This window comes from Typopeltis vanoorti, chromosome 1 (genome assembly GCF_054136105.1).
Source record: "Typopeltis vanoorti isolate ZY-2024b chromosome 1, IOZ_Tvanoo_1.0, whole genome shotgun sequence".
Taxonomy (NCBI): Eukaryota; Metazoa; Arthropoda; class Arachnida; order Uropygi; family Thelyphonidae; genus Typopeltis; species Typopeltis vanoorti.
Genome location: NC_143549.1, coordinates 87,920,033 through 87,944,149, shown reverse-complemented (window position 1 = coordinate 87,944,149; position 24,117 = coordinate 87,920,033). Strand labels below are relative to the sequence as shown.

The following is a 24,117-nucleotide window of genomic DNA, read 5'->3' as shown; positions in this document are numbered from 1 at the left end:
AAGAGTTAACAAAAGACGAGCGAGTGGCATTGTATGGTGACTCCATTATTAAAGGTGTGCTGGATGAAAGGATGCACAAGGTATGTTTTCCAGGCAGTAAAAATGAGTAGAGTGATTGATGCATTGAATATGAGAAGGGACGAAGTAAAGGAGTTGATGGTTTTAATAGGTACAAATGACTTGACAAAGGACAAAGAGCAAGTCAGAATGGATATCAGGAAGCTACTTAGATGGATAAAAGAGAATAGTGTGAAAGAAAGGGTAGTAAGGATGTTGCCTAGGTATAACAGTGGTGAGATGAAGGGAAGAGCAAGGATTATGAATGATATGTTAGCTGAAATGTGTGAGGAGAAAGGAGTACAGTTTGTTAATGTGTGGAATGAGTTTGAAGGGGGAAGTGAACTATATAAGAGAGATGGACTGCATTTGAGTGGTGATGATGTGAGTCGCTTGAAGAGATTGCTGCTGCAAGGTAGAGAAGTAAGTACAGAGAATAAATCAGATCAAGTGGGAAGTGATGTGGAAGAGTGGGAGAGTAAGACAGGAGAGATTGAAGAGGTGGTGATGAATGAGGAAGTGGCATGATAACTATGGAAAAATGAGAGAATGAGTGTGCAAGAGGAACAAGAAAACGGGGAGGCTCAGAGTGGACAGGGATACACAAAGTGAGAAAGGTGGATGCTCCAAGAGGATGTGAAAGCATGTGTGGACAGGACAGGAATGGGATGACCTCGGATCAAGAGGAACCAGTTGGAACTGAAGAGGGTTCTGAAATGAATAAGCAGAAAGGGGAATGGAATGGCCCCAGTTAAGCATGGAGAGATCACATCAAATGAGTGGTATCAGTGGAACTAGCTGTAGATCCAGGAATGAGCTGATGTGTTTGTATACAAATGCTAGAAGTGTAAGAAACAAGGCAGATGAAATGGTTGCACTAATTAAGTCTGTTCATCCAAAAATTGTTGGAATAAGTGAGACATGGTTAGATGAGAACGACATCCTAACAGGAATAGAGATGGAAAGGTATAATGTGTTTCGTGAGGATAGAAGGGGTAAAAAAAAAGGGGGGGGTGCTATTGATGATAGAGAAAGAGTTATATCCATACAAAGTAGAGATGCAAGAGGGAAATAGTGCCAGTGGTTTTGAGGCAGTATGGTGTGAGATAGAGGTGAATGGAATGAAATACTTGGTTGGATGTTGTTATAGACCAGGTAATGTGGATGGTAGTGATAATGAAATGTATGATAAAATTAACCAAGCAAATAAGAAAAGAGTGATCATTATGGGAAATTTTAATTATGTCAATATAGACCGGAATGATGAGATTGCACTGGAAATAAAGAAAATGAGTTTCTTGAGTTTTTGAGGGATAACTACCTCAGACAGTATGTAACAGAGGGCACATGAGGATTGAGAGTCTTGATTTGGTCATCTCATCAGAGGATGTAATTATAAATGCCGTGTCAAATCACCCGCCAATTGGTGAGCGTGACCATGAGGTGATTACTCTCATTGGTGAGTGACCACGAGGTGATTACCTGAGTGGTTACCAGCAGTGTGAGGACCTTTGTGAGAAAAGGGTATATGTGGAACTACAAGAGGGGTGATTATGAAGAGCTCAAGAGAAAGCTTGCGGGTGTAGCATGGAATGAGTTAGCTGGAAAAGAGATCAATACAGCTTGGGGGATTTTCAAGAACTATCTAGTAGATGCAATGTCTAAATGTATTCCAAGGGTGAGAAGGTTAAATAAAGTAGGTGTGAAATGGATGAATAAAGAGATTAAGCATGCGATACAGAAAAAAAGAGTATTATGGAGGCAGCATAAGAGATGTGGAAATAACCAATTCCATGAGGATTACAAAGACCAGGCAAGGCAGGTGACTGGGTTAATAAGGATAGCAAAAGTGAGGTATGAACAGAAGTTAGCTAATGAAGCCAAAAAGAATCCTAAGGAGTTCTTTCGATATGTAGCCAGCAAAAGAAAGAATGATTATGGAAGGATGACACTGATTGGAGAAAATGGTATAAAGACAGCTGTTGCGGAAGATATGGTGGAGATACTTAACGAGCAGTTCATAAAGGTCTTTCAATCTTGTGAATGTGACTTCATGGAGAGATTGAGAACAGTTGATGATGGGGAGGAGAGAATGACTGTAAGTGAGCAAGAGGTGTATGGGGAGTTGAGCAAATTAGATGTTAATAAGGCTGTGGGACTTGATAATATATCACCATGTATTTTGAAGGAATGTACCAGGGAGTTGATGCCGACCTTGACATATTTTTTAATATGAGTCTTGCACCAGGTCAAGTTCCTAAGGAGTGGAAGGAAGGCAAGATTACTCCACTTCATAAAGGAGGTGACAGAACTCAAGCATCAAACTATAGACCTATCTGTGTGTCAGGTGTTGTGGTTAAGTTGTTGGAAAAGCTTGTGAGAACTAGGATCCAGAATTGAGTTGACAACAAATGGTATTATCTTTTGATGGACAGCATAGATTTGCTAAAGGGAAGTCAAGTTTTAGTAATCTACTTACTTATTTACAATAAGGTGATTGCTTCTTTGGACAGAGGAGAAGGATACACAGTAATATACTTAGATTCCACTCAGAAAGGCTTCTGATAGATTACTGTATGATAACTTGATAGTCAATTAGAGCATATGGGGGTTGGATATTAGATTATCGGAGTTGGATATTGGGGATGTGAGTTCAATGTTGCTAAATCTGAGGTTTTAAAATTTGGGAAACAAAGATTGGATGCAGTATTTATGCTTGGAGAGGATATATTGTCAGAGGTGGAGGAAATAAGAGATCTGGGGGTGATAATGGATAAGGAGCTGAAATTTACGGGGACACATAGCCAAAATTGTGAAGACAACACAAAGGCTTCTGGGAATGATACAGAGGACACTGACTTGTAGGGAGATTCTTGTTCCATTGTATAAGGCTTTGATTAGGACATGGACTATTGTGCCCAGATTTGGTCACCTGGTTTCCAGAAGGACAAAGAGATGTTGGAAAAGGTCCAGAGGTGACTGACTAAGGTAGTTTCTAACCTCTGTCGAATATGAGGAAAGATTGAGAAGATGTAATTTGCAGAGTTCGGTGGACAGGAGGAAGAGGGGAGATATGATGGACACCTACAAGTTAGTAAGGGGTTGTTATAGGATCAATGTTGGAGAGGTTCTACATAAAACAGTGGGAAATCAGGGGAGAACCAGAGGCCATCCATAGAAACTGTATAAATAGGGGAGTGAGAAGCAGGTTTTTTTCATGCAGAGTTGTGAATGTTGAAAGTTTATTTTTCACTTGGTTAGAGTATAATAAATTTAGTTTAATCCTTTATCCAAGTGTGAGCAAACAAAGTTTGTGCCTGAAAGTATCTTCAGGACTGGGGCAAGGTGGTACAACCTTGCCCCAGGTAGGTAGAGATGACCTGCGAATGCTTCTGCGTGGTATCTCAGCTTGGGCCTGGCTCCCACTGAAGAGACCTCAATAAAGGTCAAAACTAGTCTGGGTAGTGGCCCTTCCCTTAATGCATAACATTAGACATATCCTCAAGGAGATGTGTTTTGCATTATAGGAGATACTGAGACAGGAGTGTTGATAGCTTGCTCCACCTTTGCAACGAGTTGCCCTGGTGTTGTACCACCTTGCCCCAGTCCTGAAGATACTTTCAGGCGCAAACTTTGTTTGCTCACACTTGGATAAAGGATTAAACTAAATTTATTATAGAGTTGTGAATGATTGGAATGCCTTGTCTGAGAATGTGGTGTCTGCAGAGAATTTGAGTGTGTTTAAAGTATGGTATGATGAGCTGTATGATAAAAGGACCTTCCAGATGAGTCTCTGACTCCATGGATCTTGGGTAATAATAATCTTTAGCATATCTGGAAGGAGAGCTGGTTAATAAAAGATCTAAGGAGATCTTGACATTCTGGTGAGTACACAGACAATTTGTGTTAGGTTATTATTACAAACACCAAATACCTGAGTATCTCTCTCTCTGAGCTTAGTGGAATCAGAGAAAACAAAGCCACACTGTATATGAACATTAAAGTTTCCAAAGAGGATGTGTGCATTGTTCCAATAATTAGAATGCAGAAAATCACCATAAATAAATTGTATTATGTTGTCTTTCACAATTAATAATGGAAAAGAGTTAATAAAAAGTATGGACATGCAATGTCCCTACTTTTTATTAACTCTTTTCCATGTGGGAACAAAAAAACTGTGAACATGTCTTCCACATAGGGATCAGTGGCTTTGATGCTGCCACTGGAAAGCTACTATACTAAGACTTCTGGAAACTGCAACCCGATAGTAAAAATGAGAGAGAGAGAGAGAGAGAGAGAGAGATTAGGATAGGATAGGATAGGATAGATAGATAGTTGAATTATTCTCTAGCTAGTAACAAAATATCCACCTGAGATTTCCTCAGGTTTAGCACTGTACATTATCTAGCATATGGCCTACAATGCTTTACTGTTACTTCAGGTTTCCGATAAACAAGGTTATGGCGTTTCAGTAGATGATAAAAATCATCTATCACCTAGAGATGTCATTTGGTATTTCTTCAAAGCAGAGAAGATATGTTTTTATGGCTGTAATAAGAGAAGTCATACTATAGAAAGGTGAGTTTGGCTTTGCCAAGAGAGGTTGATGTACATTAGTAGTCCATTACACTCAGATATAGAGAAGTAACAACTGCTAATTACTGAACCAGTTTCTAATCCTCCACTTTCATGTCACCTACTTTCCCCCTTTACTGCATATCTGCACAGTACTGATGCTACAGGTTTTGTTCTCTACCCCCCTTGTGACAAGTGATTATCAACTGAGCTGTCCCATGCTCTGAGTGCAAGCATTATTTAATGTATGAAATAGCATTTTTTAGATTAAATTATAGGTGCTTATCTTGTTTTATATTTTTAATTTTACAGCTATTAACTAACTTGCTCTTCATTTTTCTTTTATAATTAATAGGATGTTTTATATCTTAAATAGTTTCTTATTGCATTGCTTGCATAAGTCCACTTTGGGGAAGACAAAGGCTGATTCTCAAAGATTGTGGCATTCTTAGTGAATACATTAGCCAGGGGCTATATCACAGGTTGGTGTATCTGCTCTCCAGCCAAAAGGCTGTGGGTCCAAATCCCACAGTGGACATGGATGTCTGTGAAAATACTAGTGGTGGTGGGTGGTGTATGGCATCCCAAACTTATGGATGTAAAGGCCCCCTTTGGAAAAATTAAAATATTTCACGCCCCCCCCCATCGAAAAAAATCATAATACAGACATATATTATTATAATATTTATTGTATTTTTATTTATATTCAAGATTTTGCATTTGTAAGGTTTTTTTTGTGTTTTTTATGAATACCTTTGAAATGAAACATATGAATAAGCATATATTTACTAATATTCATTAAGCGTTGAAATGCGCAGGAAGGAAAATTTCTGAACCAACACCAATGTGTGATTTTTTCCATTAAAATATAAAAAATAACAAAAAAGAAATAATAAATAATAAAATTAAATATGCTTCTTTTAAGATAAAAAAGTCTTAAAACATTTTAAATTTGTTTTCATTATTACACAGGCCCCCTCAACAAAACTTATGGTCCCCAAAGGGGCCGCAGCCCACAGTTTGGGAAGCGCTGGTGTATGGCATTGGTGTATTTGGTGGATTGAGTGGTGGAGATTTAGTTGCAGAGTAGGTGCCCTCCCTTGATGAGTCTTTGGACTCCCTGGAGGTGTCACATAATAATAATAATACGTACTGTATAAGTTCACTCATAGAAAATACATACAGCTACATTGAAAGGAGGACATATTTACCAGTCTTTTTTTTTTTTTTTTTTTTTTTTTTTGCCATATACTCAACTGAAGAGCAAGTAGTTGGGGGTACAGTACTTTGCCAGAGAAAATGGAACACTACTTAACAAGCAATGAACCATTCTTAGTTGTGTGAATAAATGGAGTGACCAATTTCCCTTAAAACGTCCTGCCAGTTGAAAGGTGAAGATGCATTTTCATAAACACTTTATGATCAGTAGTCAAATGCTGTGCAACGTAAAAAATAACCATCAAACAAGTTCTTCAACAAATCATTATGATCAGCTTTTCTATTATATTACAAGTACAGGGTGGACCCAAAATGTATCTACCAAGTTTAAATCCAATTTTCTCTGCAATTAGCTGGTATAATTAGGGAAACACTTTACTGACACATTATAGCTATCAAGCCATTTGTGTTTGATGGCTATAATGTGTCGGTAAAGTTTTTCCCTAATTATAGCTAATTGCAGAGAAAACTGATTTAAACTTGAAAGGTACATTTTGGGCCAACCTGTATATAACAAGAAAATTTTAAATTGCACAGCAAATCATATCTGTGTAATCTTATTATAATTAATATAATAACCGAGAAAATACTGACCCACATATTTTATTTACCTGTTTATTAATTTTTCATTGGATTCCTTAATTATTACATTTTCTTTTTTTAAATCAGCCATCTGTTCTTGTAGCTATGAAAATATTTTTCAAATAAATTTTTAAAATTTACAAAAGCAGTTAATATGATTATAATTATCTTCTTAAATATTATTATTAATAAAAATACAACAGGTAACATTCAAGTTATTATATACCTATGAATTTTAACCTGTGCTGTTTCAGTAATTCTAAAATATATTATGCTTGAAAAATTCTTCAACAATACCTATGTATTAATAATGTTCATCAATCAATGCATAAGATAGTGCTTTTTTTTTTCACTCAACTCTTTCATATCTTCATAGAGTACTTTCTTCCATGAAATCACTCATTCTGAATCATATTCTACTCATTATACACAGTCTTACTATAAATACTGTTAGAAATTCTGCATACCATCGCGCTGTTCACAGAATTGCACAAGCCGGGTTCTGTTAATGGCACTGTGCGCAGTCAACTCATATGTTTATCAGTAGAGAGAGAGAGTTGTCTAGCTGTACAGGTTAACATGCAGTGGGGAGATTATGAGAACCATGTAGCTGTAATAGCACTTCACAAGGTTCGAATCCAGCCACCGGTTATTTTCAACACACTAAAAGCACTTGGGATCAGTAGGATGTTTGTATATCAGACTATTAACTGTTATAAGGATACAGAAGACATATCTGAATGCCAAAAAACAGGGTTGCATTAGGATACAACAGCTTGTGAGGACTGTGAATTATGCCTTCACTGTAATCCTGTGAGAATGATGTCATATGTACTAACTGATGACCCTATAATCGTTCTACTGGACACATCCTAACACCACAACTTATGCAGCAGAGTGTGATAAAAACCAAAGGCACTTCTCCAGCAGTACATGAACAACAGACAAAGAGATAACCTTTTCATAGATGAGAAGATTTTCACCAGTGAAGAGCCGTTTAACTGCCAAAACAATCAGGTATATGCCCCAGATGGTCACACAGCACACATGCCATAACACCCAGGATTCATGTCAGTGATGGTTTGGTGTGTGTGGGGGGGGGTGAAATATTGGGAATATCCAAGTTTCGTTTCTGCAAGAAGGGGGTTAAAACCTCTGCTAAAGTTTATCAAGCACTATGCTGGAACCTGTGATATAGACCCTGAACAACACTTTGTTTCACAGTAAGCAGTCTGGAATAAGCCCCTGCACATGAGGCAAGGACCACATAACAGTGGATGGAGGTGAACATGCACAAGCCACATATCACCATCTGAATGGCCATCTTGAAGTCCCGAACTGAATTTGTTGACTTCAAATTGTGATCAGAGCTTGAGAGAGTAGCTTGCAAGAAACCACTCCCAGCATCGCCAGCCTGAAGGCAGATTTGGAGTGAGCAATGGCAGTGTTTCTGTTGGATGTTGCACACCATCAATATGGGGCCTCACAGCTTTGGGTATGTGTAAAGACAAAAGGGGGACATTTTGAACATTTAATACTGCTATATGCATGTTATACATGTCGTTTGTATGTACTGAAAGCTGTGATTTACTGATAGATTCAAGGTTTATGCGCTGTTCAAGTTGTAACAGTATTTATGGCTAGACTAGGTACCATTTATCACTACTTCGGTTGTGTTACAGATCTTCAAGCTCTGGAAACATATTTTCCTTCATCACTCACCCAATATGACTCTGGTCATACAAATGTGATATATCACCATATTCTTTAGGATTCTTTGAAATTTTTCTGCAAGAAAGCTGGACTGTGTTTTGGAGGCAGTGAAGTTGTCCACTAAGAAGTTCACCAATTGATGTAGCTCTCCAGGCATGAAGAAGTCAACCCCTTCATGAGCTGGGGAAGTTAAATCACCATATCCTCTTGATCAATTTCTGGTTTCTTGTTCTTCAATTAAATTAAAGATGCCAAGAAATTATATTCTTGTTTAATCTTTTCCAAGCATAAGCAAACAAAGTTTGTGTATATAAAGTATCTCCAAGACTAGGCTACTTACTGTATTTGCCGGCGTATAAGACGCACTCCCACTTTTTTGTACACATTTTTTAGGAAAAAAAAACTTTATCACTGAATATTATAATGAATTTACAGTATTTCAAATATAAAGTAATAAGTAGGTCTACTTTCAACAAATACCTAATCTAACTAGGCACCTTTTAATCTTCTTCGTCAAAACCCAGAAATTTATCTCCAGAGTTAAATGAAGAGACACTTGAAACCTCTTCTAAATCAGAATCTGAGTCCTCATACAACAAATTGTCCTCTGTATCATCCAGTGCATTACTAATGCCACACTTCTTAAATGATTTAACCACTGTCTCAGTTTTCACAGCATCCCATGATGCTTTGACCCACTCACAAACTTGCAAAATGCTAGGCCTCTTCCTTCCTTCCTTCTTCAAAATCTGAAGACTGCATCAGCAGTCTTCTGGATGCAGTGTTCCACTTCTCCTTCATAAATCCCTTAAATGGTTTGTAGACCTCCTGGAATTACAGCTAACTGAGTTTTCAATTCCTTGGGTTTATTTTTAACATCTTCTGTTCTGTGAAAAAGAAACTGATTCCATACTAGCAGGGCAGGCTTTTTCAACAGTCAGGCAGAGCGTCTAGACAAATGTTATCTATCCATAACTGGAAAACTAGAATGTATATCAGTAACTGGAATACATAACTAACGTAACTGGAATGCTCTCACACACACCGCAAGGAAGCAAGAAAGAAATCGCGTAACTCGGAACAGAGAAAATTTCCAGAAATGAAAGTAATAAAAAACTGAGTATCGGCATATAATATATATATTATATATATATTATATAAAAAACACAGGTTTTTTCAAATTATTTTCCCACATTGCCTCAACTCATCCCACCACACTTTTTCCAAAAAAGCCCTTCCTTTAACAGCCTAACAGCAGAAGTATGCACATCGCAGAAGGAAGACAGCCAACAAAACCCAAGCACGATATGGCCAAAATTTCTTCCTCTATTATTCTGAAGTATTTGTCTCTATAATACATCAGTAATGCACTAAGAATTTTTGAGTAGAAAGCCAATGACACAAAAAAGGGGCACTCCTAAACGAAAGCAGGCAAAATAGATGTAAAAATAATAGTTTTTAAGAGGAATAACATGGGAATCTTCCCAGAAATAATACCTATAATTCTTTTCTTTCATGCTTACATGGTGATCACAATGCCTCATGAAAATTATGGAAACAAATACCGCGTTAGAGTAAAACTTTAGTTTTGTTATACCCTGATAAGTTGGAACATAAAATATTTCATCTTATCATTGTATAACAGAGCGAACACACAATAAGAAACATTATAACATGCTCGTCTCTAGGTATTAAAATACTGCTTTGTAGATATATCAAATATTTCAAACTAAAAGAAAACAAATAGTTATTTATATAATATTTCAATAAGGGATCACTCACTAGTTAGTATAAATAATAGTGGAAGTGTAAACATTTAACATTTTTTTGAGCAATAAGTACTAGGAGTTATAGAATGACTTGAACGAATTGTAAGGGGGGGTGTAAGTACAAAGGTCAGGTAGCAGTAACGCGAGGGGAGCAGTTTGCCCTGGGAATTTGCGTGTCGACAGCACACGAAAACGTAGCGGAGAAAGCTGGACGCTGTGACATCGACCTACGTGAAAGTGCTAGATGGACATTGTGGAGTGCGAGAATTGCCGGGAACCAAGGCAAAATATAAGGGTCAAGCACCCTCCACACAGGGCTTTTTTGTTCCTGATCTACTGGTGCTGGTCTTGCGGTGTCGTGAGCAGGTGGAGGGCAGCAGCGCCTCCACTCCGCAGGGTTTCGATAGAAGCATCGCCGGAACTAGAAGGTCGTATCCCCGCGGAAAGAGTATGCCCGGCCACCTATAGAAAGCCAGATAGGAGCCTATGGATATTTCGATTAAGGAGAGACAGATTTCTGAGGATCTCTTAATGTGATGCAGTTCAAGACAGATAAGTAAACTTTATAGTATTTGCTAACTACGAATGAAAGGATTTGTACCGCGCTGTGAATCTAAGGAAGGAACATTAATGATATTATATAGAACTGAATTGTAGTGATCCTGAGAAAATTATCATATATTAACTGTCTCCTACTATGATCGAATCATGTTATATGTTTAAAGAGGTTATGATAAAGTTCAGAGTAAAGAATTGCTATTAATGACAAAATTGTAAAAGATACAGATGATATTTTGTGTGGTTTGATTAAAAACGAATTAGAAAAGAATTACTGAGATTGTTATGCATTATTCAGGTGTTTTAATGTTGATAAGATTTATACTGAGGAATTAACAATAGTCAGTCTGAGTATCCTTGTGAAATTGGAATGTTTTAATATTAACCTGACTGTCAGAAACTCTCTCTTAGATTAAGATTTAAGTTTACATGTACTGTATGTATATAATTATAGTATCTAATAAACCTTGCTTTGAATACAATTAAGTCTATCTGTGATTTTGGAATCTGATGCGCCACTTATAAAAACTAACACGAACTTAGGCGGGAAATTAGAAGGAAGAGATTTTGGCCACGTCTGCAAAGGTCAAGGTATCACTAGAATACTATCTAGATCGCCTCTTGATTGATATTATTATTTAATCTAAAGCGCTAAGTGGTGTGGCAAAAAAATAAATTTCTTAGTGTTTTACGAGAGGTTGATCTCAGATACTCTGGTATTGGCTCGACCCTGGGCAATTCCATTGTTATACAGGGATACCACGTGATACCTGAGAGAGAGAGAGTTGAACGAGAATTTGAATAGAAGACCAAAAGAGTAATTATATTAGAGATAGGGACACAACAGTTCAATACATACCAAAATAAACACTCGATGTTTCAACCTTCACATTAAAGTCATCTGGAGTATACACGTATATACAAAAAAACAAGCGGCACTACAATCTACATGGTATGCTAAAGTTACTGATCAACAGTTAAAACTATTGGCCTGATCTCTGGTGGAAAAAAAAAAAAAAATTACTACATCAAAGGTAGAGTCCTGTTATTACAGAGGCCTGCAAAATTCGAGTCATGAAAAGTTGTTTGGAAACTATTAACTGTTTCTGATTTATTTTTGACTGCTGATTTCAAATATCTCTTCCATTTTGCTCTATCTGCACTTAAATGCAGATACTAAAGAAAACATAAAATTAAACACTGAATTGAAATTAGAAGAATTTCTAAATTTCTCCACAATATTGTGGACAGATAAATGTTTTAAAAAAGATAACTGGCAAACTGTTAATGAAAAAGAAATAACTAAAGAAGAATTAGAAATCAGCCTGAAAGAAACAAGACATGGAAAATCAGCTGGAGAAGATAAGCTAGGTTCAGAACTATATAAATATGCAGGAACAAGACTCAAAGAAAGACTCCTATTATTGTTAAATAAAATTTATTCAACTAGCAACCCCCCAGTAGAATGGGAAAAAGCAATCGTGACTCCTATCTTTAAAAAAGGTAGTAGAGATGACCCTAAAAACTTATAGAGGTATAAGCATACTAAATTCCTGTTACAAAATATATAGCAGAATTTTAAATAGCAAACTAATGAAATATTCTGAAAACTTTATTTTAGAAGCACAGAATGGATTTAGAAAAGGACGATCATGTATAGACCTGGCCTTTTGCCTAAAATTAATAATAGAGAAAAGAAGAGAATACAATTTAGAAACACATATTGCATTTATTGACTTTGAAAAAGCATTTGACAAAGTTAAAAAAAGCATTTTATTTAACATATTAAAAGAAAGACAAATACCAAATAATATCCTAAAAGCGAACATAAGTATATATATGAAAATAATCAAATATAAATAAGATTAAACAGCGAGCTATCATATACGAGAGAGATAAACTAAGGGGCTCGACAGGGATGACCCCTCTCAGCAACTCTTTTTTAATATTTACCTAAATGAAATAATAATAAAATGGAATAAAAATTTCCATCAAGGTATTAAACTTTCTCCTACTGTGAACTTAAACACTCTCTTTTTTGCCGACAACCAAATAATAATTATAAATTCTGAAGATAACTTACAAAGCTATTTTAGATCTCATTTAGATCTAAAATAGCCAAAGATTATGGCATGATAATATCAACAGAAAAATCAAAAACTATGGCCTTTAAAGGACAAGATCCAACAAGAACTAAGATAGTAATTATTACTATTATTATTATTACTACCCCAAGACATCATGGAGTCAAAGACTCATCTGGGAGGTCCTTTTATCACACATACTGCTCATCGTACCGTGCCCTGAACACATTCAAACTTCTTGCAGACACCACACTCTCAGGCAAGCCATTCAAATCAATTACAACTCTGCACGAAAAAAATCTGCCTCTCACTCCCATACTCACACCCTCTTTATACAGTTTCCAGGGATGACCTCTGATTCTCCCCTGATCTCCCACTATTTTCTGCAGAACTTCTGCAGCATTGATCCTATAACAAGCCCTTACCAACTTGTAGGTCTCAATCATATCTCCCCCTCTTCCTGCTGTCCACCAGACTCTGCAAATTACATCTTCTCAATCTTTCCTCATACTCAACATTCCAGAGGTCAGAAACTACCTTAGTCAGTCCCTTTGGACCCTTTTCAACATCTCTTTATCCTTCTGAAAACCAGGTGACCAAATCTGGGCACAATAGTCCATGTGTGGCCTAATCAAAGCCTTATACAATGGAACAAGAATCTCCCTACTTCTACAAGTCAGTGTCCTCCGCATCATTTCTAGAAGCCTTTGTGTTGTCTTCACAATTTTGGCTATGTGCCCCCTAAATTTCAGATCCTTATCCACTATCACCCCCAGATCTCTTATTTCTTCCACTTCCAACAATATATCCTCACCAAGAATAAATTCTGCATTCCATCTTTGTTTTCCAAATTTTAAAACCTTACATTTTGCAACATTGAACTCACATCCCCATTTCTGTACCCAATCACTCAATTTATTCAAGTCTCCTTGTAAGGCCACAACATCTTCACTACTCTTCATGGTTCGTCCCAACTTTGCATCATCTGCAAACAACTGAATATCCCCATCCAAATCTTCACCAATATCATTAATATACAAGTTAAACAGTAATGGCCCTAAAAACAGACCCCTGAGGCACTCCACTAGTGACTTTCCTTTTCCTGGATATCGCTCCCCCATACACAACTTGTTGATACCTATCAGACAGTCAGTCTCCAATCCAATGCACTAATCTAATTCAACCCATCTGCTCTAGTTTGACTATCAATTTATCATGAGGTATTCTATCAAAAGCCTTTGCGAAATATAAGTATATTACTATGAATTCTTCTCCTCTGTCCAAGGAAGCAGTCACTTTATTGTAATAAGTAGATTACTAAAACATGACCTTGCTTTAGCAAATCCATGCTGTCCATCAAAGATAATACCATTGTTGTCAGCCCAACTCTGGATCTTAGTTCTCACAAGCTTCTCCAACAACTTAACCACAACACCTGACACACAGATAGGCCTATAGTTTGATGCTTGAGTTCGATCACCTCCTTTATGAAGTGGCACAGTCTTGCCCTCCTTCCACTCCTTAGGAACTTGACCGAGTGCAAGGCTCATATTAAAAATATATGTCAAGGCAGGTGTCAACTCCCTGGCACATTCTTTCAGAATGCATGGTGATATATTATCAAGTCCCACAGCCTTATTAACATCTAGTTTACTCAACTCCCCATACACCTCTTGCTCATTTACAGTCAGTCTCTCCTCCCCATTATCAACTGCTCTCAATCTCTCCATGAAGTCACATTCACAACATAGAAACACCTTTATGGACTGCTCATTAAGTATCTCCACCGCACATTCCACAACAGCTGTCTTTATACCATTTTCTCCTATCAATGTCATCCTTCCATTATCATTCTATGTTTTGCTGACTACATATTGAAAGAGCTTCTTAGGATTCTTTTTGGCTTCGTTAGCTAACTGCTATTCATACCTCTCTTTAGCTACCCTCACCAACCAAGTCACCCTCCTTGCCTGGTCTTTGTTAGACCTCATTGAATTGATTATTTCCTATATATATAATAGATAACAAAATCTTGGAACAGATGAATTCATTTAACTACCTAGGATGTATGATCACATATGAAAATGATATAAACGTAAAAATTGTAAAATATTTAAAAATAACAGGTGTAATTAACTCAATATTTAAACAAAACCTAATTCAAAAATAAACCAGACTAAAAGTATACAATACATTAGCCCTACCAGTCGTAGTGTATAAAAGTGAAATCTGGACAATAAAACAAAAAGACAAACAAAGATTAATAACAGCAGAAATGAAGTTTATGAGAAAAACTGCAACGTATACTCTATTTGATCACAAAAGAAATGAAAGAACCAGTAATAGAAAAAATTAAAAAATATAAGCATAAATCGATGGAACACGTTCAAAGAATGAAAATAGAAAGATTACCAAAACAAGCTTTAAAGTACAAGCCATTAGGAAAAAGAAAACGAGGACGTCCTCTTAAACGATTCAACAATGACTTCTAAGGCCGGAATTTAGACCACACTAGGCCTAAATCCTTGATATGCATGATGATGATTTTTCTCTATTATGTAAGGATTTTTCACAAAATGGATCTCATTTTGTGAAAATTTTCCGGAAACATTTTTGGAATGAACGTATTGGAAAAAAATTTTTTAATTAAAGTAATTAAAGATTAACCTTTAGTACATACTTTATATTTCATTGTGGTGTCTTTTTCTTTTTCCTTCAGAGCTTCTTTTTGAACTTTGTCTATGAAATTTTTTTCCCTGGTCATCTCTGTGCAACATCCAGCAACAGTCTGCCATCATGTTGACATTCCACCTGCCCTGATACCTTCTTTCCATCTCTTTGATGTCTTGGTGGAATCACTCTCCCTCAAGATTCTCAGGAAACTAGTCTAAATGAGAGTTGAGAAAGTGCACTTTTAAGCTTATGGAGCATCCCAATCCTTGAATTTCTGTAGCATGTCTTCCACAATCATTTTATAGTTTGGGTCCTTGTGATTTCCTAAAAATTTGGTCACCACCTCTTTCAAAGCTTTTCACGTTCGTTTTCAATAGTTACCATTTTTTCTTCAAATGGTTTTTATCCTTCATAAGTTTCCTGATGTCCAGACCGATAAAAATACCGTCTTTCAATTTTGCTGTAGATAATCCTGGAAATTTTGCAGAGATGTATTTAAAACACTCTCCTTCTTTCGACAAAGCCTTGATAAATTGCTTCATCAATCCCAGCTTTATGTGAAGTGGGGTAAAAGGATTTTTTCCCGAGCAACCAAAGTTTCGTGTAACGTATTTTTGCTTCCAGGTTCTAATGTGACTCTTTCTGGCCATTCCTTCTTGATCCAATATTGTTCTCGATCTCAGCTGTCCCACTCACATAAAAAGCACAGGTATTTAGTTCATCTTCTTTGTTAGGTGAATTTTTGCAACCTCTTGAAGCCATTACAAACACCACTTAAAACACAGTTAAATGAATTTTAATAAATGATATCAACACTATTACATGACACTACGTAAAAACATTAAAAAAAACCCGCAAACACTTAAATTAAATCTTCACACTAACTTTGAAAATATGCCACCTTTCAGAAATATAACCTTAGTAGTCATTGACTAAAGTTCAACTAAAGAATCACACAAGAAAATGTGTCTGTGACAACAGGAAAGTAATCCATTATCTCGGCGAATCAGATTCAAAGTAGCCACCTGCACTTTTATCTGCATTCCTCCCTCCCTCCTTCCCTCTCCTATCTTAAGAATGAGAAGTTTTGTGGAAATTTCTTTATTTACCATAAAAGCACTTAGAAAAAAGCACTTATACAACTAATTAGCTGTAAAAAGTTTTTTACCTTGGATATATATTATGTTAAAGATACCAAGCAATTTTATAAGCTAGGTTTTTTTAAAAAACCTAGCTTATAAAATTGCTTGGTATCTTTAACATAATTAGTTGTAAATAAAGGAGAATGAAAATAAATACCAATGTGCTGAATTTAAATCCAAATACTACTAATAAAAATGATAAAATCAGAAACTGGGTAAAATTGGTGGGTGATGGAATTTTTTTACTATTTTTTCTGAACTCAGCACCTAAAAATCTATAAGAATCAATTATTACTTCTCAGACAACTTTTCCATTGCAAGTCTGTGTTATTATTATCTGTTAGGTTACAAAATCAAATTAAGCTGGAGAGCAACATGTTCACACAAAAAAATTACTTGCATATAAATTACAACAAACTAGTATGGATCATCATCATCAGTTGCATCAGTCTTGGGACTGGTAGCTCAGCAGCAATTTCCTCCATTCCGCTCTGTCATTAGCTTTCTTCTTAACCTCCTGGTAACTCCTCAAACCCGTGCTGTCTTTGACTTGGTCAAGAAAGCTTTTCCTTGGTCTGCTTCTTCTTCTTTTCCCCTCTATTTTGCCTTCAGTTATTCTTTTCAGTATGGATAGCAGCCAATAAAAGCTGAAAATGTGTTTAGAGTCCTAAAGCCAGGGTTTGGTGGAAAACTAAGTGGGCTATCAAAATTTTTGGAATTTTTATGTCACCATTATTGTTAAGATTAAGGTGGTTAATCAAAATTTCACAGGTTTCTTTACATCATACAAAAACCTGGTATGAACGAAATTTAAAGAAGCCTGTAAACTTTTGATTAACCATCTCAATCTTAACAACAATGGTGGCATAAAAATCCTAAGAATTTGGATGGCACACATTCAGCCCACTTAGTTTTCCAGCAAGCAAACCCTAACTTTAGGACATCAAACACATTTTCAGCTTTTATTGGCAGCTATCCATACTGGTTTGTTGTAATTTATATGCAAGTAATTTTTTTGTGTGAACATGTTGCTCTCCAGCTTAATTTAATTTTGTAACCTAATAGATAATAATAATAGGACTCAAATAATAACAGGACTCTAGCTTTGATGTGGTAAGGTTTTTTCCACCAGAGGTCAGCCAATAGTTTTAATGAATTGATCGGTAACTTTAGCATACCATGTAGATTGTAGTGAAGCTTGTTTCTTCTTATACATGTCTATATTCCAGATGATGACCTTAATGTGAAAGTCAAACCGTAGAGTGTTTATTTAGGTTTATATTAAAACTAAAGTTTTACTCTAATGCAGTAGTTGTTTCCATAATATTCAAGATGTTTTCAACATTCTTGTTCCTTCTTTTACTTCTTTATCTCCCTCTCATGTGCAGGACTTTTCAAAGCTTTGAAATTTCCAACATCATGCCAAAAACTCTTCTTTTTCCTATTTCTTTCATATCTTCTTTTTTCACCCTCTCTCTCTCTCTCTCTCTCATGTCTCTCACCATCTTGCATTCTAACACCTAAATTCTGGCTTGAATTCCACTTAAAGCATCTCACTACTTACCATAATATCTCATATGTTCCATTATTTGAATTTCCACTCACATTCAATATTTCGCACTTCTCAAGCTGCCTAATTATCTTACATTCCTGGCAAATTATAGTACCACTACCTCCTTTTCCCATAGACTATACACATATGCCAATGCATACACTACATCAAATGATATTTTTAAGTCATTAAAATTTTTCATAAAAGTCATAAGTCATAAAAATTTGTTAAATTTTTTAACTAAAAAAGGATTCACTGCATCCCATGTTATACCTGATGCACATTTTATCAATAAGTTATCATATAAATATCTACATAATAAACATTTTTTTTTACTTCCATCTATAAAAGGTTATAAATCTATAGTATATTAGTTAATAAATAAAGAGCCAAAAGGCTTCAGTTAGGCAATGCAAAATTACATAAGCAAAGTGGATATTAGATCCAGCATTATTTCAAAGCCGAATGTAGAAACTATGAAAATTTCATAAGTTGACCAGAGAGCTTGCAGGAATACATTCCTTGGCATTCACGAGTTGCCTTAGTGTGGACTACTTAAAAAGACATATGCGCCTTTCAAGCGTCTATATATTCGCCTTTTATTAGTCCATTTTGATAAAGTTTCACTGGGCCTGACAACTGTTTCAAAATGGTTGGTTCTCTTCAGAGAGCAGGCAGAAACCTTAAGAGAGCAAAAACTCTCGTTCAGTATTAAGGAACATGAAATGTCATAGAAGCATATTTCGTAAGTGGACAACTCTCGGTCGGTGCATAAAAGTAATTACTAAAATAATTTTTTAAAATTTATTTTATTTAATATAAAAACTTTATTTTATTTTATTAAAATAAAATTTTAATAAAATAAAATTTAATAAAACAAAAATAATAAAAAAAATTTTATAAAATAAAGAGCCAAAAAGACTTAGAGCCTTTTTGGCTCCTTATTTTATTAAATTACTATATTTAGTAAATTTATTAAATTTAGTAACTACTTTTACACACCAACTGAGAGTTTGCTTGCGAAAAATACATTTCTCTGAAATTTCAAGTTCCTTAGTACCGAACAAGAGTTTTTGCTCTTGTTCGGTACTAAGTACTGGTCTCTGAAGAGAACCAACCAGTTCAAAACAGCTGTCAAGCCAGTGAAACCTTATCATAATGGACTAATAAAAACAAATATATAGATGCTTGGGCAGTGCCTACATCTTTTAAATGGTCCACACTAAGGAAAGTTGTGAATGCTAAGGAATGTATTCCTGCAAGCTCTCAGGTCAACTTACAAAACTTTAATAGTTTCTACATTTGGCTTTGAAATAATGCTGGATCTAATATCCACTTTGCTATAGTACATTAATATCATGGGTGGGCTAAGGATTTCTTTCCCTATTAATTTTATAATATTTTTTGTATTTTGATTTTTTTTTAAAACATAATTCTGCTCTAGATACCAAACATAGAACTTTTTCAAGCCACTTCTTCAAACCTCCAATAAGTGAGATAGTAGTTTCACAACAGGCAATGAAATTCATCTCCCACCTAAAGACAATCACAAACATCCATACCCACAGTGGGATATGATCCTGCTGGCTGGAGAATGGATCATCAAACTAGGCCAGGTTACTCACAAAATGAATTAAAACATATTCAGATTAATTAATAATTAATAAAAATTCTTCATTTCTAAATATAAAAAAAAAATCAACTTAACTAAAACAGCAACAAAAAAAAACACACGATTTTCATAAAACAATGATGGCTGCATCCTTTTGAATAATATATTTTTTTCTCTCTCTTAATCCCTGTTCATACATGGCAGTAGCATGCTATACATTTTGAAATTTCCTGTATGGGGCATTGACTGAAGTTACATGTGTTCTTCAGCCAATCTCTGTTTTGCCAAATGAAAAAGACAGCGACCTCTGCACAAAGTTCACCTTGAAATGAAAAGGTTTCATAAAGATTTTCCATATCAAAAAACTAGATTTTTTAAACCCATATTTTTTCAAGACAAGATTTAATAGTTTAAAACTTATTCACAATGGCGCAATCCATGACAGGATTTAGTAAATAAATAATAAATCAATCTTTTTTTTTTTTAACAAATAATAAAAAGTAGTTTTTAAACCTTCTTCAGGGCCAAGTAACAGTCACAGATAAGCATAAGTAGTTGTCCATCTCCTGAAGATAAAGGCATTTGATGATGATAATTTGATGAAAGAAATTTGATGAAAGAAATACTTCGAAGTGCTTTGTTAAGTCAGGTTAGATAAAATGCTTCCAGGCCTAAACAATTAAGAACCCACTTTTTCTTATTTCTCTTGACATTTACTGAGCAAGACAAGACTGTTGGACTACCCTATTAATGCATAAAACAATTATTATATATACCAGTGTACAAGGTGATCGGGCATACAAGATGACCACAAATTTTATGTTTACCACTGACAACTTCTTACACATTACTTTAACATAAGTAAATTTGTAATATAAGAATATGTGTAAACAGAAATATAAAACATATAAAACCATAGCAGGAATTTCTTTAAATTTATGAATGATGTCTTTCTGTACAAAACAATTGGTAAAACAGATATGTTTATATCAGTCTTCAGTTTTGCATGATATATGTTTCAAGATTTAAATTAAAAAAAAAAAAAAAAAAAAAAAAACTACATGCTTACTCTGCAGAATACAATTATTAAATACAAATATTTATATAAAAAATATATTTATATATTATATTAATATATTAATATATATTAATATGTTAACATTACATGAAAGCAAAATGCCAACTACCCTAAGAATAGGTTATAGCATGTTTTTAATTAGTATATTTTAACAAAAATGTTTCTCACTTAAGATACCCATGCATTAAAAACTTTCGTTTTGAATCTGAAACCATGACTTGGAATTCTTCATTCTCATCCTTTGTACTATTCCTAGATAATGTTTCCATTGACAGAGTTAAAGAATCAGATTTTATATCTGGAGTATAAGATGACTCCCCTCCCTTGTTTCAGCTATTCTTTTTAACTTAAAATATTATCTTATACACTTCATGTTGGAGGCTTAATGGATTTTTTACAACACTCAAAAAGAATTAAAATAGAATTTAATACTTCCTATATTTTGTCCTAGTCACTAGGACATCTACGGGGATTACAAAAACAATTAATGTAACATATACACAAATAACAAACAATACTAAGCCCAACCACGTGGGTGACACTAAAGTCCTATCCAGGTAGAGCGCCCTTTAAGGGCAGTAGTAGGTGGCCTGGAATGTAAGGTGGAAACTCTGGTGATGAGTGTTTCCCAAATCTTCAGAAGCTTAAAGCAACCGTATTTATTGAGATTTGGTTGGTTTTTGAGAGCTGCTGCTGCTTCTAAGAAAAGTCTCTCTTTCTTGAATTTGCTGTGGTGGAGCATGGTGGTTTTCTTCCATGATATCCTGTGGGTGGTGTCCAAAACATGGTCAGCCAAGCCTGAATGGCCATAGTTGTGTTTACCGATGTACGACTTATGTTCCTCCGGGCGGATGGATGCTGATCTGCCTGTCTGTCCAAAGTACGCCAGCTTACAGGAACAGGGTACTTTGTAAACTCCAGGCAGAGAGAGAGAGGAGGGAGCTGATCTTTCATAGAACGGATAAGGGTAGCAAGTTTGCAGTGGGGCTTATATGATGTGTGTAGGTTGTACTGTTTTAGTATCTTGGCTTTTTTTTCGGATGTGCCACGGATGTAGGGTATGGTGATGGCATTTTTAAAATCTTGTTGACGAGAAGGACGGGGAATGGGGGGGGGGAGTTGATTATTTTTTTGATACTGTGATCACTGTAACCATTGGAGAGGAAAGTGCTGTGTATGTGGTTAAGCTCAGTAGTGAGGGCATTTCCAATGGAACAAAGATTGTGGGCTCTCTTGGTAAGAGTTTTAATAATGCCATATTATTGAGAGGGGTGGTGGTGGGAGAGTTTGTGAATGTATCTGCCTGTGTGTGTGGGTTTTCTGTATATGGTGAAGGTAGGTGTATCATCAGGCAGGCGTGTGACTAAGGTGTCTAGGAAGGGTAAACAATTGTTCTTTTCCTTTTCCATAGTGAACTGGATTCTTGGATGTAGACTATTGGGATGACTGAGGAAGGAGTCTAACGTGTCTGGGCCATGAGGCCAAATAGAGAACACATCATCTACATATCTTAGCCAGATAGAAGGTTTGAGTGGGGCTGAGTCTATGGCTCGTTTTTCGAAATCTTCCATATAGAAATTGGCAAGGGGGATGAGAGGGGGGAAACCCATGGCAGTTCCCTCTATCTGCTTGTAGATTTTGTTGTTCCAAGAGAAATACCCAGAGTTAATGGCAAAGGAAAAGAGATCTAAGATGTCAGAGGGAAAAACGTTTTTTAGATCTCTTTTCCTCTGCCATTAACTCTGGGTATTGCTCTTGGAACAACAAAATCTACAAGCAGATAGAGGGAACTGCCATGGGTTCCCCCCCTCTCACCCCCCCTTGCCAATTTCTATATGGAAGATTTCGAAAAACGAGGCATAGACTCAGCCCCACTCAAACCTTCTATCTGGCTAAGATATGTAGATGATGTGTTCTCTATTTGGCCTCATGGCCCAGACACGTTAGACTCCTTCCTCAGTCATCTCAATAGTCTACATCCAAGAATCCAGTTCACTATGGAAAAGGAAAAGAACAATTGTTTACCCTTCCTAGACACCTTAGTCACACGCCTGCCTAATGATACACTTACCTTCACCATATACAGAAAACCCACACACACAGGCAGATACATTCACAAACTCTCCCACCACCACCCCTCTCAACAATATGGCATTATTAAAACTCTTACGAAGAGAGCCCACAATCTTTGTTCCAGTGGAACCGCCCTCATTACTGAGCTTAACCACATACACAGCACTTTCCTCTCCAATGGCTACAGCGATCACAGTATCAAAAAAATAATCAACTCCCCCCCATTCCCCGTCCTTCTTGTCAACAAGATTTTAAAAATGCCATCACCATACCCTACATCCGTGGCACATCCGAAAAAATAGCCAAGATACTAAAACAGTACAACCTACACACAGCATATAAGCCCCACTGCAAACTTGCTACCCTTATCCGTTCTACGAAAGATCAGCTCCCTCCTCTCTCTCTGCCTGGAGTTTACAAAGTACCCTGTTCCTGTAAGCTGGCGTACTTTGGACAGATAGGCAGATCAGCATCCATCCGTCTAGAGGAACACAAGTCTTACATCTTCAAACACAACTATGGCCATTCAGGCTTGGCTGACCATGTTTTGGACACCACCCACAGGGTATCATGGAAGAAAACCACCATGCTCCACCACAGCAAATTCAAGAAAGAGAGACTTTTCTTAGAAGCAGCAGCAGCTCTCAAAAACCAACCAAATCTAAATAAATACGGTTGCATTAAGCTTCCGAAGATTTGGGAAACACTCATCACCTGAGGTCCCACGTTACATTCCAGGCCACCTACTACTGCCCTTAGAGGGCGCTCTACCTAGATAGGACTTTAGTGTCACCCACATGGTTGGGCTTAGTATTGTTTGTTATTTGTGTATATGTTACATTAATTGTTTTTGTAATCCCCATAGATGTCCTAGTGACTAGGACGAAATATAGGAAGTATTAAATTCTATTTTAATTCTTTCTGAGTGTTGTAAAAAATCCATTAAGCCTCCAACATGATGTCCTCACAGCACTTAAGCCTCTACACATGTATCTTATACACTGACATACACAGTAATTGTTTTGAGAAAAGTAAGTATCATATAGAGAATTTGAAATTATAAGATTTTTTGTAATACCTCAGTTAAGTTTCTCTGGACACCAATATTCTTTTGTAAGTCACCATGGAGCTCAATATTTTTATGCTGTTCTTCCTTAAGTTGGTTGTTTAATTCATTCATTTCCTTTAATACATGCTCATGATCAATCTTTAGTGCTCTCATTTTCTATTAAAATAGTAAAACCAACATAAATCAATATACTGCTCAGTTCTCTTGAAAGTTGTATTAAAAACATAACTACAATGCAATGTATCAATTAAAACATCTGCTATATTTAGAGTATGACAACTGACTAATTCTAATTTATTACTGCTCTTATAATACATATGTTCGAGATAAAATGTTGTAGAACTGTTTATTTAAAGTGAACA

General features: G+C 36.0%; 1 protein-coding gene across 5 annotated transcripts in view; it reads right to left on the bottom strand.

Moving 5' to 3' along the window:
• LOC150110185 (protein fantom-like) overlaps positions 1 to 24,117 on the bottom strand; it is a 588,918-nt gene that overhangs the window by 424,845 nt on the left and 139,956 nt on the right. For all 5 annotated transcript variants that reach the window (XR_016548253.1, XR_016548255.1, XR_016548256.1 and 2 more), the window contains exons 12-13: positions 23,765 to 23,911; positions 6,462 to 6,535 (exon numbers count right to left, since the gene is read on the bottom strand). Coding sequence is in view for 2 of the 5 variants with exons in the window: in XM_090391966.1 (XP_090248092.1) it covers positions 6,462 to 6,535; positions 23,765 to 23,911 (221 nt within the window). In the remaining 3 variants the exon portion in view is untranslated. The remainder of the gene's footprint in view (positions 1 to 6,461; positions 6,536 to 23,764; positions 23,912 to 24,117) is intronic.